The sequence below is a fragment of the Sylvia atricapilla genome, chromosome 8, assembly GCF_009819655.1.
Source record: "Sylvia atricapilla isolate bSylAtr1 chromosome 8, bSylAtr1.pri, whole genome shotgun sequence".
NCBI lineage: Eukaryota > Metazoa > Chordata > Aves > Passeriformes > Sylviidae > Sylvia > Sylvia atricapilla.
Window position 1 is genome coordinate 29,035,746 of NC_089147.1, and position 18,746 is coordinate 29,054,491.

Genomic DNA, 18,746 nt, shown 5'->3' on the forward strand with positions numbered 1-18,746 from the left:
CATGGGTTTATGGATCCCTCTATGCAGGCTCATCTGAAGGTGCTGACACCCTCTGTGGCTTCAGCCTCCTGTTTTCTATTTATTTATTTGCAGGCTGGGATATCACTTTTATATTTTATCTTTGGAAATGCATAATTAATTTAGGCTTAATTTAGCCTGCCTCTTACATTTCCTTTTTAAGCTAGACAGAAATGCAATAATTGATAGCATGTACTAAATATTCCTTGAAATTGTATTGGCAGGAAGTCAGAGAACAATGCACATGGGTAAATCCTTGCCACTCACCAGCCTGGCACAGTGAGGGGCACTTATTTTCTAAGAGAGTGGCCTGATGACACCGAGATGATTCTCATTAATTCAGTGACTTTGGGCTCCTTTTTGTTTTCAAGTGTGATTTAACAGCCTCCAACTGACAGACACCTATATCAGACATTCCTGTCTCACTGTGCTATTATGTGTCTGTTTTTTTAATGAGAACATGTTTTATTGCCTTAGTTTTAGATACCAGTTTAGAAACTTCCAGAAGGTTGTGAACTCCTTGAGCTTGGAACAGTACAGAAGGAGTCTTTGCTGGGGAGCAACCATGCCACGGAGAGATTATTTTTAGCTCTTAAGAAAACCAGACAAAATATTGCCTCAATCTGGATAGGAAACTGCCTAAAAATAGGCGTATCAGAGATCTTTCCTTCTGTCCAGTCTGTTTCTCATATGAGTGACCATCTCCCTGCAGAAACACTTGCCAAATGGAGCTCAGACTCTGAGAAGCAGGAAATATAACCCTTCAAAACCTTGTCTCTTTATTTTTAAATATATATATATATTATATATATATAATATAGATTATATTAAATAAATTATATTTAAATATATATATATTATATTATATAAAATATTTTATTTTCTGCATTTTCCAGCATTAGTTCAAAAGCCAATCAGTAGGAGAATTAACCCAGCCTTCCTCCACCTTGGTGCTGTCTGAAAGGCAGTGGGCAGGCAGAGCGAGACACTGAGCCCAGCAGTAAAACATTCACTGTTTGCCCCCCAGCACCGCTCAGGTGGGCCATGAGAAATAATGGCATCTATTCATCTGCTTCAACATGACAATTATCCACCCAAGGGTCCCCTGGGCACTGGTTTCTGAACTCCTTGAGGATAATGCAGGGAAAAGAGGAGATTGCTCAGCTTTTGGCCACCTGGATTACACTTCCACTGTGAAGTGATGCACTGATCCCATGAGAGGTTGAACCAATGCCTGAGGTGAGAACTTGCTGCTGTTCTTAATGGGATTTGTACTTCAGCTAACCAAAGCAAAGTTCACAGCAGTAGAAAAGATGCTACAGTAAAACATGGCTTCAACATTTAAGCAATTGCTTCAAGGCTTCACTAAAAGCCAAAATATTATCTCCATCTTAACATACACAAAGTTGCAAATAAACTGAAGGTATTGACAGATGTCTTAATGCCACAATTTAACATAAGGAACAATAGTATAACAAATGCCAGAACTGATCCGTGCTCAGAAATATCAATGTCATCTCTCAAATTAAGCAAAAAAGTCAATGAAACTGCCTCCCGCCCTAATAAACCCATTTCTTCCTAGTCAGCAGGAAATGAGAAAGAACCTCTCTGATAAAAAACTATTTTCGTTCTGACAAGCAAGATACAACGTCATTAAGAATGCCCAAAACAAGAAGTCCAAGATAGACATAGATGGATAAATCTATCCTTGTGATCTATGTCAGGATATGAAAGGGAGGCTTTTGCTCAGGAGCCCAGAGCTGCTGTGCAGTCAAAAATAAAGATTTAATAGAATCCTGAAATATCTGGCTATTGAGCAACAAAAATGCCATCTCCCCATGAGAAATTTAAACTCCCCTAAACATTCTTACTTAAGGACAGGGGGAGAAAAGCAGCAGTCAGTGAGCAGCTCAGGTGTCTGTGCTGTCCAGGCAGGTGAGATGGACATTAAAGGTATTCCAGCAGCCTTTCACATGACAAAGAACAGCCCAAGCACCAAATGTCTCAAACATCCACCCTAAAACTGAGCAAAAATGGCAACCTTCTCATAAAAATATGTTGATCGAGGTGTGGATACTCATATAAGTAGTCACTTTCAGATAACCATGAATATCTCAGTCTGATGTCTAGGCTATAAAGAGCTAATATATTTTGGCCAACCTAAAATTGAACTGGGAGAGACTACAGCCAATAAAATAAACAACATATAAGTCATTAGCTTTCTGAAAACCAAAGTTTACCACCCTCTGAAGTGCTGTCAAAGTGCTTTCAAATTTAACGTGAGCATTGTGAAGCAGAGAAAATTATGTTAGTGATACGTGTTTGACTTCTCACTCAATTAATACAAAAATATTTGCAGATTGACACAAGAAGTCAATTTTTACTTAAAAAGTACAAAAAATAAACATGAAGGTTTATAATTGTGCCATTTCCAAGCATTTATAGCATACCTCTCCTGGAAACTTGCAACCACATCTGCTGTGGTCACTGCTGCAACTCTAACACAGCAGGTAGATAAAGTTAATTTTAAACTGGCTGACTACAGGCACTTCTTACTTTGCTGTAGTGAGGCCAGAGCTCAGCATGGGCTGGTTTTTTCAGTGTTTAATCAGCTCCTAACTTGATTTTTATAACTTATGTGGGTCTCTGCAGCTGCACTAGTCCCAAACCGCCCTTTTCCTTACATTTCACAGCAGTTACCAGACTGCAGTAGACAAGTAGACACATAGAACAGAAACCTTTAGAACAAAAATCTCCTGTAAATCAAGTCATGGACACATCTATAAATATATAATAAGAAAAATGCCTTGTTGCTTTCAAGGTGTATTTTAAAATGAAGCTTGTTTTGCCATCAATCTGTGCAAACTCCTTGGAAAAAGACTGAAATGGACAGATGAATCAAATTCAGCGAGGGAGAATGGAGTGTTAAGAAGGTCATATTTCCTTGGTGACCACTTCATAATATTTTCATTAACCCTCCTCACACCTTTTAGCTCCACTGAAGGGAGAGTAAACAAGTCCATCACATACTGAACTGAAGGACAAGGGTTCCTGCTCCCATCCTGGATCCTGTGTGCTTGGAGAACCCACAGGTTTGCTGCACTTCTGGCTCCTGTCACCCTTCTGTGACCTCATCTCAGCCCTGGCAGGAGCACGGTGTGAACTCAGCCCTCACCTGTCAGCCCAAAAATACCTACCAGGATCACTGCAAAACCTCCCTGTGTTTTCCCTGGAGCTCTGTGACACCTGAGGCTGTGTGCTTTGGGTGGATATTATCCAGGAGCCCACCCACTGTGTTCCTGCACCATCTGCTTTCCCAGCAGAGCCACATTACACTTTTACAAGCCTGGTAAAATCTCCTGTGGTCTCCCTAGGTGCTCCTAGATGCGACCAGAATAGGGGCTTAAAATATTCTCAGATAACATTGCAGCAGATTTTCCTATTTACTATTTTAATTATATACAGCTTCTTTAAAACTTTGTTACCACCTATCAGGGCAGTCCTTGCTCACCTGAACAAACCCCTTAAAGTGAAAACCATAAGAAAAACTAGAAACCGTGGTGCAGACCATTCCCACTATGGACACTATGGACTATGAAGGGATACGTTTATTTCAACAGCTGAGAAAAAATTTTATTCAGCACTTTTTATACAAAAATTTAATTCTGAAAGAAAGTAGTAAACTTTCTGCATCAAAGAATTAAGAACAAATAAAATATACAGAATTCAAAACATGACTGGGGGAGAGAAAGACATTGGGGCTACAGCTCTGAAAACCTCTGTCAATTCTCTTAAGGAAAAGTGGTGAAGGAGTCATTGATTTGATTTTTTAAGGGAGGAGCATTAAAAAAAGCAATATTTCGGTATATTGAGGATTTTACTGGAAAGACTTATCCATGAGAAAACATCTGCAGCATGCAGTTCTAATAAGATTCTCTGTCATTGAATTACATTTTTAACCTTCAAATGCTAAAGGATGAAAGCTGACAATTTTAAGGCCTTAGCTAAAACTTTTTCTCAGATTTTATTCTGTAAAGAAAGAATATATATTCATAAGCCAGCAAAAATAAACTTATGGTCTGAATTTCAGTGAGGATATTGCTTTTCCTGTGACCATTTTAATATAGTCTCTAGAACAACCAAGGCAGAAGCATAATTAGCAAACTTTTCAGAACTTTTTCTGAAGAAACCTTGGGTTTTTCCAAGGTGAATCTGAACCCCAACAAGATTGCAATTGAGTATTTTCTGCTTCATTGAACTGCCAAGATAAAAAACACAAAATGCATTTGTTCATTTACGCTCACAAAAGAATAAATTATCCACTTATCAGTCTTCTCAGAGTTAAAAATATTTCTCCAAATCATCAAACAAGGCATATATCACAACTGATTTTAAACATCTTAGCAGCATGATTGGATGTTTGCCTGCATTCAATGAAATCACAGTCTTTTCCTTTTAATATTTAAAGTCTCCCACTTTCAGGCTACCAGATTTAGTGCTTTGCAGTGAAAGAGTCAAAAGAACTAGAAATTAATAGAATAGAAAATACAAATCACAAATAACAGCCTTTTTTGCCAGCCAACAGAAACATCAGAGGTGACATGCAAAGTCACCCAACGTGAAGTAACTCGGCATGAATTTTCCAATAATTCAGGAATATGCTATTTGTCTGGAAAATTACTGGACTTCAAATCTAGGAAGAAAAATGTCCCTGCTGATATATTCATTTCAACATATTACAATAAAACCAAAACAGAAATTCAAAAAGTTCACTTTTACAGCAGTTATAGTGTGAAGAAGTAGCAGAGGGAAGTTTTGGGTTGGTTTGAGTTTTTTTAGGAAGTTAATCCTTATGAAACCCTTATATAGGAAATGGAAAGTAAATAATCATTAGTTTTGAGAGATACTCTTAATTCATTATATTGCTGTATTACTTGGAAGAAAAATACATGCAATGTAAGTGATGCAAAAATGCCAAAGCTTTGGGAAGCCCTGAATGATAATGCAACATTCCTTGGGAAACATGGTGCTAAATGAGTCTCAGTGCTTCACACAGAAATCATCAGAATATCAGGGAAAACAACCATACCTTAAGTATTAAACTGCAGCTGGACCAAGACACGTCACCCAGCCGTGACACACGAAGCAGCCTGAGCCCCGTGTGACAGCTGAATGCCTCGGTGCCCCTCCTGCCCTGACCACAGAGCCAGAGCCCCTTTCAGATCCAGGGCCCTGCACACACCCAGAGCCTCCATCAGCCACAGCTGCACTGCCAGGGCTGTGTCTGCCCTGCCCATCAGTGTGCACTCCACATTTCCTCCCTCAGGGGCCATGTGCTCAAGGAGAGACCACTGAGCACTAATGTTTTCAGAATCCAAGCGGTGCACTGAACTGCCCTTCTGAAACAAATCCAGATCTCCTTCTTGTTGCCAACAAACTGGAAAGGATATTTTAGTGTATCCTTGTCCATCCATTACAGGCCTATGCTGGTGTGGCTTTCCATGATGTGAGCTCCAATTGGAGTGGCACAGGAAGGACTAAGATGCTGGATGGTATGTAGGGGCACAGTTTCTCACTAATTTATTGTACTGACCATGAATAAAAAGTTTCACAGCTTTTTCTCAGAATTATAGACTACTTACAATGCAAAGCACAATTAACTATAAATACTAAAACACTTAAAATATTCCATGCACAAGTCAAACTGAAAGAAAGAATTCCTTCTCCTTCACCAGGAATCTGGGCTTTTACTTATGCTTTCCCTTATTCCATCCAGACATAAGCCTGTGGCATGTGAAGAGAAGTTGCCGAGATATTAACTTAGTAATAAAAATTTTCTGAGCCTTCTCTGCAGAATAAAAACTTTGCCTTCAAAGCAGCTGAGTAGCAAAAGCAAAGTATTGCCCTGTAGATTGGAAAGAGCCTCCACAGCATTCCCCACTGGTTATACCAAAAGAGTTTAGACTTCATCCTTTTAATTACCCCCAGAAACATCTTATCACAAATATCCAGTACTGTAATGCAGTGAAAAGCAATGTCAAATACAATTTTTGTTAGCTACCAAAATTATTTCATTATTTCATAAAGATCCAAAAACTTAATTGAATTACTTCATTGAAGTTAACCATAATTGAATCCTCAGATCACAAGAAAGCCAAAACAAAACAGACAGCATTTCAGACCAATATGCTGGGGATTTGGAGAAGTTGAAATATTAGAACAAATGATTAATTATTTAATAAAATATAAAGCAAAATGAGAGGCTTTGTGTATTTGTACAGCACTATATTGCTAGTGCTGTAAAAGTGCCTTCAATTCTAGGTTCAGAACATTTCATGAAACTTGGTAAATAATTTATTGGCCTAATTATCCTCTCTTCAGCAATCTGAGAGAAATAACAGAAACACCTTTCTGGCCGTGTTCATCCTCTCTGGAAATGTTTTGAGATTTGTTGCAACACATAACTGGTATTTTCATCCTCCTGTGCAGAGAGGGTTTTGTGCCATTACTCTCAATTACTAAATTACTCCAAAAGAATTAAATGGAATTAAAGAGTTAGATGGCTTGTGGTATGAGAGAAATCATCAAGGAGGATTAGGGAACTTCTTTCCCATCCCACTGAATTTCTATTCTCAGTAATAAACCAAGATCTGATCCAGAGTTACATCACAGACTAGCAGTCACAGAAAATAACATTACCACTGTTTTCATGATGACTCATATCTCTAATTTTCAAATTCCCTTGACAGTCCTCCTGTGCCACAAACACCATTAATGTCACACGAGAAGAAAACCACAGACCTTAAGTGCCATTTCTGAGAAAGGAGTTTGTAAAATTCATTATCTGTTATTTCCCAGGCTAGGCCATTTTAAAAGATGTATCTGCAGGAGAGCAACAAAGCCAGTGGACAGCACAGCTCTCCAATATTGCTCCGTGTAACAAATCACACAAAGAGCAAAATAAAGACTTATTTGACCATAAAAACAGAACCTAAAATATTCCATATTGACAACTGTCACTTTAGGAAAAAAATCTTTGCATGCCATCTTTCCCATGCAGTCTGAGTCACGAAAAAGGCAAAATGCTAAAGTTAGGGTAGAAAGCTAAAATGAATTCAAGTAGTTGAAGAGTTCTGCTCCCTAACTTTGTTTCAGCAGCAAATAAAATCAGCTTTGAGACACTCTCTTTCATCCCCTCCCTGTGTGAAGAACAATTTGCTCATTAACTCCCTCTGAAGCTGAGGAACAGCTCCAAAGGCAGAGCCCAGTGCTCGGCTGCATTCCCGCAGCTGCTTGTGCTGGAATAACGTGCTGCCATTACCATCAGAGTGACCCTGTTCCCTGCAGCCAAGGGCTCCACACACAGCCCAGAGAACAGCACACCCAGAAAGAGCTGGCTATTTATATATTTTGTCTCTGTTTTAATTACGCTATCACTACAGCACACCACAGCAACACGCTTTATAAAGCACTGACGAATTTTATGGTAATTGAAAAGCCCAATTAGCAAATCTCACACCACGGGCAGATTTTGTTTGATTCAGCAACAGTAAAAGAGAGGAAAAATTAAAAGAAAAAAAGGCTCGAAGGTATTTGAAGTTCCAGAGGAATTCAAGTGTGTAATTTAAAGTGTATTTAACACATTTGAAATCTATTCTCTGCAGCAAGGGCTCTGACTTGGGAACGTGCTTCTTCAACCCATTCCCTGGAATTTTTCCCCTCATTGACATAACTGGCTTACGGTTTCTCTGGAGGAGAATTTTATCCCAAAGGAACCATCAAGAGCTAAGAGAAAATGCAACTTCATCTCAGCAAGTTGCGTGCCATCATAAAATATTTCTGAATAGAAATACGATCAGCAGCTACACTTGGCAAAAGTAACACTCAAATGAGAGTTACCAATTAACTCCAGTTAGAAAAACCCGTGGGTTGATACTGATGTCACATGATGTTAAAAAACCCACAAAAAGTTCACAGGGAGTGTTGAGCTGGTCTTGAAACCATGACAAGGTGCCAGAGCAACAGAGCAATGAGGAGCCCCCAGGAACAGAGTACTGGGAATCCTTATTTTATTGACAATTAATCGTTCAAATAGATTCAAGCCAAAACTCTAAGAGAGTATAATGTTAAATAATAACTTCATGGTAGTGGATAGGATGAAAATAGGATCTCCAGTTGGCCTAGACAATTATAAAGCTCAAAATTGCACTCCTAGGGAGATTTGTGTATGTCAATGATAGGATAATGAACTGGACCCAGACCACCACACACACACTGTGAATTCTGTTACGTAAGTGTGAGTGACCAAACCACCCATTTCTGTATCATTCTTTGTTCCCTCTCTGTATAAATGGCTGTGCCTGCACCCTGAAATGAGTGATGCCTGGCACCCCCTTCTGCAGGATGACAACAAAACCAAATATCTCAGCTCAGTGTGTTGACTGGTTCTTGCACTCTGGGAGAAAGAACCCTGCTTGAGGGACAGCCACACCACACTGTGCTTCTCTGTGGTGCCTCAGACACCTTTCACCACCAGGGAATCTACTGCCCAAGGTGATTCTACTCAGGTCCCAGTCAAGATATGTCTCCAGCTGGATCAGAGATGTAGTCCTGTTATTCCAGAAGGGTTTAGGTGCACAGCTCTGCCAGCAATGAAACCTTGCTGTTTGACAGGACAGACAGACTCTAACTAGGAGGTAAAGGAAGCTCAACTTCAGCCTTTGGAGGAATTATGAATTTTCTAGCTCAAAATAGTCCCTGGTGTAAACAGGGACTTCATTTTTTACACAGACTACCCAAAGCTCTTAAGTTACAAAACCTCTATTTTCATAAGAAATCAATAGGAAAACAGTTTCTGTAATTCTCTTTCTTCAGCTTCTGACACACAGCTGATATAACCCATGATCCTCGAAGCAGTTTCAGCTCTCAGGAATAAATATTGGTGTCTGCCTCATTCAATTCACCACAGCACTGTTCTGCTGAGATACAGACACCTGCTTTACAGCTGTGAGAGAAACAAACTGCTTGACAGCAATTAAGGTAAAACTTTGCTTTGGCTTAAAGTCTGGAAAACTGCTATTTGCTCAGTCTGTCATGCTCTCTGAAGAAAGGGTGAGACGTTTGCAAATTTTAATGACTGCTGTTAAGGGGAAATGAGGGATATTCAGAGAATTATACTTGCAGATTGAAATATGGTAACCTAAAACTTCTGCAGAGTTTTACTCTCAAAGTCTCAGAACTGGAAAAGAATCCACTGAGCTACAAATTACAATGATTGCCAGCAACATCGTCCAAGGATTTTGCACATGTCACTTGTTACTGGATTTAATTTTACTAGACTGGGTGAAAACTATTCTCTTTTGTTTGGGAAATACTCAAAAGTTCTTTCCTTTCTAATTTAGTTTTTTCCTAATTTCTATCCTTTCTAACAGTGAAAGATAGAAATGAAAGCTTGATGTTTGGCTCAATGCCTGCTTAGAAAGTGTAGTTCCATAATTTCTGCCTGCATCCACACTGAAACCACTTGACAAATTCCCTGTGGCATCCCCTGTGTCAGGATCCAGCAGAGCTGAGTTGGCTTTGGACAGAGGATCACATTCCCCATAATCATTCGTCTGTCAGAGAAGATGTGACTGTGTCTGCTTGGCCTGGATCTATCCATCCCTCCACGCCCACAGGCAGTACCCAAAATGACTGCATTTGCTTTCTCTTGCCCAGCCTGATTGCATAAACAGAAAGAAATCCTGTTACAAACACTACTGCGGGAAAACCAAAACCACCACACAACAAAAACAAACAAACAAAGCCCCAAAACTTCAAACGGTCAATGTAAGCAGTGGAACAGCAGGTACAGTGATGAAAACAGGTCGTTGTGAACAGGTGAGGGGGGGCCAACACAGTGGTATCACTCCACATCACACGTCACTCTGCAGTAAGTTTGTGCAGGCACACCGTGGGGAATATTAAGCTGATATTATTAGTATTAAGCTGATATAGTCAAGCTAGAGCAAAATAATATAGAAGTATTGCACTTTAACCAGGTTTACAAGCAGAAAAAAAAAAAAAAACACACACACAAAAAAAAAAAACAAACCTCCTTGTAAAACCAAAGGAAAGAAAGCTTCATGTAGAATTTTACATCACTTCAGCTAACACCAAGGTAATCCCCTGTACACAAGCGTGCATGTGGACAAACATACAAGACAGTGAATTTCTCTAACATTCTCATCTAGAAAACATTAAAAGTGGTTTTGGGAGAATAATGCAAACCAAAAGCTTTTACTGTTTAATAAGTCTTCATCACAGGCCTCATTACCAGGAAAACCAGATTTTGAATTTCTTATGTTTTGTATGCAAGAAGACCAAAAAAAAAAAAAAAAAAAAAAAAAAAAAAAAAAAAAAAAAAAAAAAAAAAAAAAAAAAAGTGGCAGAACCAAAATCAAACAAGCAGGCAAAACCCTAAAAGTAGTCCCATTGTTCTGCAAGAGGCATGACTATCTCTTAATCACACAGATTACTGTGAAACCACAGATTCCAAACCTTGCTAATTCAAAAAACCCACAAACAAACAAACAAAATCAAAAAGAAATGGCAGTTTAAAATACAAAGTGTGATCAGACAAAATATCACATCAGAGGAAAAAATACCATGAAAAGATTTATCACACATTTGCCATTCCTTGTTATTTTTTGACATCTTTGGTCTTCACTACAAACTGCCATCGCCTTTGCACATTTCATTAAAAGAGTATCTGGTGAGCAAAGGAGGGAAGAGAAACATCAACCTTGTGATCTCTTCCTTCAAAATACACTTCATCCATTTCAGGCTTGTCTTGGTGGACCTGCTAGTTTGTTAATCCCCAGTTCTGACAAAATGTCCTCAATAGATGTGACAAGGCACATCAGCTTTGTATCCCTAATATTTCGTACTCCAAGGGCCCTGGTTACTCTGCGCATCTCTTTCCAAAAGGCAACATGATTATTCTGGCATTGGAATAGGCAGGACAAAAGACCAGTTTCCCATAACAACAACAGTGCTAATTGTGCCTGCTCGATTCAGAAGAATTAAGCAGCATTCACAGCCAGCCTGGTGACACTGCCCTGCTTACAGTGACACGAGGTGTATCTCCAGACACCCTCACATTCAGCCAGCAGAGCAGGTAAATCTATTTAAATTTAATAATTAGCTTTTGCATTAAAACAGTGGGAAAAAACCCAAAGCCCAGCAGGATAGATCTGCCTAGACTGTTTTGTTTTGCTTTTTTCCCAAAAGAAGAATATCCTGCTGCATTTCAAGATTCCTATATATGCTAATAATCTGTCCCTCAAGACAGACACTTTTATTTGCCCTTAATACCTAATTTAATATAGGGATTAAAACTGTCTGCTAAGCACACTGTAGACATCTATCAAACACATTTCTGTATGTCTGATTCCTAAGCTGAGAGATTTGTATATGCCCTGAACTTAAGCCTTTATGAAACAAACAGAAAATCAGTTGACAGGGGGATCTTGTGGCATTATAGCGGTTTACTTTAACAGGGTGTAACAGTAAATTAAAGACAATCCTTTGTACGCAAAATTAAAATCACTGCAGTGTGTAACTTGCTCACCTATGGTGAGTTGTCCTCAGTTTTCCACAATAAAAGGATTTTGATAAATGTTAAATTGCTGGGACAAGTTTCAGTTCTGGAATATAGGAGCACATGAAACTGAAAAAGGTAAGCATCATCCTGTTTTCTCTGAAACTGCTTGTGTTATAAAAGCAGCAGCACAAGCACATTCCAAACAACAAAGAACATATTCCATGTCAGGGATGTGAAAGAAGGTGTGTGGTAACTAGCCTTGCTCTCATTCAGAACTAGCCAATTTGGGAAAGCTAAAGTAGATTTCATGTCCTTTCCCAATTGTGAACTTTTGTGCTCATTCTTTACTGAAGCATTTACTGAGAAATTGGGCAGCAGTTCCTTGTGCTTAGACTTAAGGAAAAGGTGATTTGATGATAACCAAACATCAACATTTTGGTTCAGAATCAGGAGGCTTCACAATACACCCAGCAGGCTTCTTGATCGCAATACTTACCCCTAACAGCAGACTGAGGCTACAACTCTGTGTCCTACATACTTATTTCATGGGGTTTGGTCTTTGTGCAGTGCACATCTTTTGGGGACCAGACTGCCACATCTAAGAGCTCTTTCCAGAAGTGACCTTGGCGTTGGATAATCTTTTCAGACCAACAGGAGAGCTCCATGTAAATATTGCCCCTGCTTGCTGGACGTCAAGCTCACTGCATTCAAGTGCTCCAGTCCACGCTCAGACAAGATATTACCTCAAATTAAATGGCCAAGTGATTCGTTCATGTTGTTTTGCTAAAACCAAATTACTGTGCATTTTCACTTCAGCAGAGTGACAGTAACAGACAGTTGGGGTTACAGATTTATTGACTGGCCTAAGGGCTTGCAGAGTGAATATTTACCAACTGCATTTACTTAGTTTCCTTGAAATGAACACAAACAAGTGCAGAAATTCACATTGACAATTAGCCCACTTGACAATACTTCTTAAACAAATAATAAAGCATTGCTTTCAAGAATGGCATAATCAAGTGAAGTTCCTGGAAAAAAAAAAAAAAAAGCCTTTTGCTGACCTTCACCAGACCTTGGTTGTAGAAGAATACACAGCCAGGAACATTAAATTCTCTGAGAAATGTGAATCTAAGGATTCACAAGGATACAGAGGATCTCAAGGATACAGAACTTAGAGTTCTCCAGAAATTTCAGTTACAGAGATAAGAATTAGCACAAGAATTTTCCAAAAATATTTGAGAATTATACTTTCTTTTTTTTTTTTAATTCAAAATATATGGCACAAACACAAGATAGAAAAATTTGCTTTAATTCCACTCTGTATCTGAAGGGATTTGACCTTAAATCCCTGAATAAGTGTCCTAGCTCCAGGAGAGTTCAAGCTGAGCAGTCAGAGCCTCCCTGATACATTCTAGCATTTATAAAATACATTTACACACACTTCTTTTAATTTTATTTTTACTTCTCCTCTCATTGCAGCTGCTGAAATTCAGTTGCTTTGTAACCCATACGGACATCCAAACCATCACTTATCAACAGCGTGACAGGAAAAACTTAAATTCCCGGTGACCAGAAAAAAAACAATTGCCGGTTGTTTGACTCTGACCAAAAATGTCAAAATAAAACATTCAGAATTTCTGTCTCAGACCCAGCAATGAGTGAGGAGGTCCCCCACCAGACCTGAGCAATCACTGTGGTTTAGAAGCCCCCTCAGATGATTGTTTCAACAGGACTTGGCAATTTCTACAGTGACAGAGGCTTGACACTGGGAGGTCCTGGCTGCTGGCAAATGGAAGCAGCATGTTTCTTTAAGTATCTTTAAAATCTTCTCCCTTGACTTTTGACTTCCAAATGATGTGTTACACTCCCTCACTGCTCTGCTAGTATTTGATTAGCTTTTGGGAAATGCCAGCTTGTTTCTGCTTCAATGGCTTTGTCTAAAACCTTGAATTATCTTTCCTAGGTCTCTCAAAAAGCTATTTCCTACCTAATGCAGTTTATTAATCTGCTGCATTACTGGCAAAGCAAACAGAATATTAAGTGGGATATTTCAGCAGCATCTCTTAGTACAAAATATCTGGGAAATACTTGCAATTGTTCTGAACCATAATTTTTTTTTCTCAGCTGTTTTACTGGAGAATTCAAAAAACTTGATCTCTGAAAAAAACCTTACAATGTCTTAAAGACTGGAATGTGCACCATGATTTTCCAATGCCTTGGTTATTAGCTTAGTCCAAGTATTTTTACTCCAAAATGCAAATGGGGTGGAAGACATTACCATGGTTCTAAGTTTTATGGCTGAAATATTTCTTTAAGAAAATTTTTTGCTAAGCCATGTCCCTATGGTCAGACAAGTCTGCTGGAGAACTTATGCAAGGAATTCTAGTCTCAGGGCATAACATAATACTGTTTGCTTAGAGAAATGCCAGTCTCATAAAGCCAAGCTTTTCTGACAAAAAAACAGCAAAGGATTTTAGTTATTGATGTATTTACTAATTGTATCTCTGCCAATTTCTGCAACTCCACACCAGTGCAAATTCATGAAATGCTTCCCGACACTATGCAGTTCCTCCTGGCCACTCAGGTCACACCAACACAGGATCCACGATTATAGAGGTTCATGAGCAAAATAAAATATTAAAAGAGTAGTGAGAAAAAAAAACCCTCCACACAAACCACCCACCCAGGAATCAGCAATACATTTTTGGGGGGAGTCAGCTGGTGACAGTGGCCTGCATCTATCTGTGTACACCTGATACATACCAGCACTAAGACTTGGAGAAGTTTCACTCTTTAGGTTATTCCTCCAGCAGATCTCCAACAAACCAACTGTAACTACATTACAGTAGCATAGCATACAAATCTCTCATGAGACATCAGAAGTTTCCATGAAGCAGTTTAAACAAAAAGATGCTTTCATCCTACCTTAGCAATGTGAGTCTGTCCCCTCCTGCAACTTCTGTGTTGCTTGTCTGTGTAGAGAGGAGAAACAGAATGTAAGAGGCTAGATTTCAATTCCAGACCAGTTTGGGCACGGCTCACTTGTGCTTTCTTAGCTATTTTTGGGAGTATAAACAGCACTCCTGGCTCTTTTAAGCATTTGCAATATTCTTATAGTCAAGACTTCAGCCCTGGACACGCTAACAGAATCCTGATAGAAAACATGCTAGAGCTAATTCAGGAATCAAAGGTCATCCCCAAAGTTCTGATGTCACCCTGGGTCGCAAGTCACTGCTAGAGGACAAATGGTCCTGCAGGATCAAAGGTTGCTGCAAGGTCAGAATGGGCTCAAAATGTTGCTGAAAGGTCAGAGGTCATCCAGAGCTCAAAAGTCACCCCTGTGGTCAGAGGTAAGAGAAAAGGTCAAGCAGTCACTTACAGGCATCCAAAAATGTCATACATTCCATGTATTAAATCCCCTTCCGATCAGAGTGCCCACAATTTTACACAAGAGTTATGATAACTCTGTAATTGGTAAATATTACGGCAAATGGAAGACACAAATATAAAACAGCAAGAGCTCGTTGTTGAATACAGGAGACATCCATAAGATGCACCAAAGTAGCCAAATGGGAAGGATTTTAAAAACCTCTCCCTAAACCAACTGGAGATTTTGTTATTTAAGATTAAGCTACATTTTCCCTTTGAAGGACCTCAGCGGTGCTATTTTAAATTTTAAAGATAATAGAGTTTTGAATCAGATCTTGTGTTATCTGGACCCCGGACAGTTAACCACATAAAATGGAAACTGGAAAATTTGTTCCAGTTTTGATACCCTTTTCACTTTTTATCCTTTTGTTCCTTGTGATGTTTTCCTGCCTCTACTAGAAAAATAGAAATTTCAAACATTCACCAGGCTGCAGTACAGACACAAAAGTGTTATTGGAATTACATCTGTCATGTGGTTATCACGTAGCAGTGAAAAAGCCTCACCCAATCAGCACTGCCCAGGAGGAACTTGTCATGCATAAAAAGTGATCAAGTAACCTTAGAAGAATTATCATGGAAATGTAGAACTTCTGGATTAGTCCTGAGTCAAGGAAATACTCATGTGCTTAATTCCAAGAGCTCCAGTATACTGAGTAGGCTGGCAAGCACTGAACTGCCTTGTTAAATAAAGCAAGACCCAATCTTACACACACACAAAGCACTTAGTGCCTGCCAAGAGGAATTTCATGCACAACACTGGACTGCAGAATTTCCGTTCACTTACAAGCCTAATGGCAATCGTGCTCAGCTGAGAAGGAAGATAATGGGCTCGAGAGCTCTCAGATCAATGGGTTGGCACGTCAGAGTGCCCACCTGGAACCCCAAGTCTCTCCATTTTCTTTCTTTGCTCTCCTGCCCTAATATATGCAAATAAATGCCAGCTTCACTTTCAATTTTCTGACTGCAAGTAAGAGACTGCAATTTCTTAATCCTGTTACCCAAAAGTACTACTTCTCATTTTCCAGCATCACGGTGTGCTGGATTTACCAGCCAGTACAACTGTCTGAGCACTGCAGACACTCTGGAGCAAGGAAAACTCCTCCTCAGGAAGTCCTGAGCGCTCTTCTATCTTGGGTTATTCTAAAATCGTAAACCCAGGAAGGTCCTCTGCAAATTTCAGTGAGTGCATTTCATCCCACCCCATCCAGCTGCCTTATTTTATTCTGGACTTGCTCCAGCTTTTTGTTAAACGTCTGTGGATTTATCCTAGGCCTTCCTTTTCCCATGCAGTGGCTGCAGTTCCCCCAGGTTAAAGAGCCAGCATTATTTTTGTTCAAATTGCCTCCAGAAAAATCAGCTTTTAATTACTGCATGGTCTTCGCCGGAACATTTTCAACAAGAGGCACTGAAAGTGTTTTCCTCCAGAACTTTACAATACTGACAAAGAAAATGAACTCCCTGTGGAAGTGGCACAGCTATGAACACACAGCACACACAGAGTCATTGCACCCTAAACACATATCGCTGGTTTTTAATCTCACATGGATTTCTGCATAAGAACTGAGATTTCTCCAGGGATCTTTGCAGTTAGTTAGTGTAAGAAATTGCTGTAATTAACAACTCACAATTTAAAAATGCATCCCTTGCAGCCAAGGAATCTGGAGCCACAGAAAAGAACACATCTGCAAATTAAATATTTTGTATCTAATAAAGACACAGAAATACAGTAATTTTTTTTCCTTTTCGTTTTTTACTTCTTTCACTAATGGTTAATCCATTGCAGAATGGTTCACAAAGCTGTTGCATATTGTATTTAATCAATCTGCTCTTTGAATGGAGGGTAAAATGCACTGAAGAAAAACCATTTGTTTGACAGTTCTGTTCTAAATGAAAAACTACAATGCAAAAAGGTAATTTCAATCAGCACAATGCATTGAGGGCACTTTTTTTACATCATCTACTTATACAAAAACACCAGCTTGTAGTCCCAAAATTGTTCTCTTCTGTGGCAAGAGTATTTAGAGATAAGCTAGTACTTTTTAAAAAATGTACACCCTTATAACCTGAAATTTTCTCCATGGTGTTTTGGACATAGCACCTTAAGCTCATTCTGCTTAACTTTGCTATGGCAAATATTTTTCTGGCTTCCTATTAAAAGAAAATAATTATGAAAGCATTGTTGGGAGAGAAGCTATAATACCAAGCCTCAAAAAAAGGCTACACACATTTCTGAAAACAGTACCTCAAAATTCATAGCAAAATGAACCATTGTGAGCACACCCATGTGATATTTTATCGAAACATAACTTTTGAGAGGTCATGTGCTACAGACAGAAAACAATGGGCTTCTTACAGGCATCATAAAGTCACCCTAGGACACAGGTACAGCAAATCTGAGTCAATATCTGACATTTATTTTTCAGCTGCTCTGCAGCTATCTTGGCACATCCTAGAACCAGGAGCTGGAATTTGCATTCCGAAGAAGAACAGAGCTCAACAATACATGTATTAATTCTATTAATGCATCTTCTCTGAGTATGTAACATACAAGGATCCCTAAAAACTTCATTTTCACTTTTTTAAATTGAGATTATGTTGCAGTACCCAGTAGCACTGTTACAGATTTAGCTTTATTATGCTCTTTGAAAGTTATTATTATGTTTGATAGTCATTTAATAATCTGAGGTCATATAACATCAAGAAGGTACTAAATAATTTTACAATGGTAATAAATATCTTGCTGGTAATAAATATCTTGTGAACCAGGAAGAAGTTTTGAGCCGAATTGTTCTAGCATGAAAAAAGGTGAGGTATATCTTACAAACATAACCTATACCTTTACTACTCAAGTGAAATATTTTACCTCCATTTTAGCAGGATGAAAAATTAGTGTGCCATTTGTTGTTGAGTCCTCACCTTCTAAACAGAATCTAGGAGATTTGGAGCAGAGATATTCATAATTTTACCCTTTAGGAATATATTTAATGTTGAAAACCATAACTTTAGCAAAGAAAAACCCTATGACAGAAACAGATTAGTACAAACATATCTTGAAATGGAAGATAGTGATTACTTAAATATGACAAGTGAATCTCAAAATTTATTAATGGATCTTTTGTACAGAATATTAAAAATTAGTAGAGGAAGAAACATTAGGTTTTGACTGGGCCTTCTCTCTCATTCATGGCCAGGACAGAACAGAAATGACCAGCAGCCTGAGGTTACCTCAGTTGACAAAAATTTAACAACATATTGTTACTTTTAATTTCGTGGACAGTTTGTAAAAACTCCCATATGCGTAAATGCTTAAACGTTTATTCTTCTAACAGAAACAGCTACTTTTAAGTTGAAAAACTTCACTCAGAGAGCTGATAAAAACCAGGCAACCACTCACTGTGTTATCAACTCTTGAAACTGATACGACGGTGAATCAGCAGTTCACTACACTGAGCTGGGTAATAGAAACTAAACTCCTAAAAAAGCCTGTCCAATTACCCTAAATAAGTGTGTCTATAGTAATTTTTCAATTTGTTACTTGCTCCGTTTGCTGCATATTAAAACCCCAGTTTGGCTATGTTAGCTGGCTGCCCTGGTTCCTCCCTCAGAGCTGCCACACAGAGCCCTGCAATGCCACTTCGCTCTGGTGCTCAGAAAGCATCCTCGCAGGGTTTGCTCTGCCCAATAAAGTAAATTGACTGTATTATCCCAGCACCTC

The 18,746-nt window shown here is 38.9% G+C and overlaps 1 protein-coding gene and 1 long non-coding RNA gene across 7 annotated transcripts in view; one reads left to right on the forward strand and one right to left on the reverse strand.

Annotated features, from left to right (window-relative positions):
* LOC136364340 (uncharacterized) overlaps nt 1–10,606 on the forward strand; it is a 148,459-nt gene extending 137,853 nt beyond the window's left edge. The window contains exon 2 of the long non-coding RNA XR_010744139.1: nt 10,376–10,606. This is a non-coding gene — a long non-coding RNA (uncharacterized lncRNA). The remainder of the gene's footprint in view (nt 1–10,375) is intronic.
* FAM13C (family with sequence similarity 13 member C) overlaps nt 1–18,746 on the reverse strand; it is a 114,551-nt gene that overhangs the window by 69,262 nt on the left and 26,543 nt on the right. For all 6 annotated transcript variants that reach the window (XM_066324228.1, XM_066324226.1, XM_066324230.1 and 3 more), the window contains one exon: nt 14,528–14,574. In XM_066324228.1, coding sequence (XP_066180325.1) covers nt 14,528–14,574 — 47 coding nt within the window. The remainder of the gene's footprint in view (nt 1–14,527; nt 14,575–18,746) is intronic.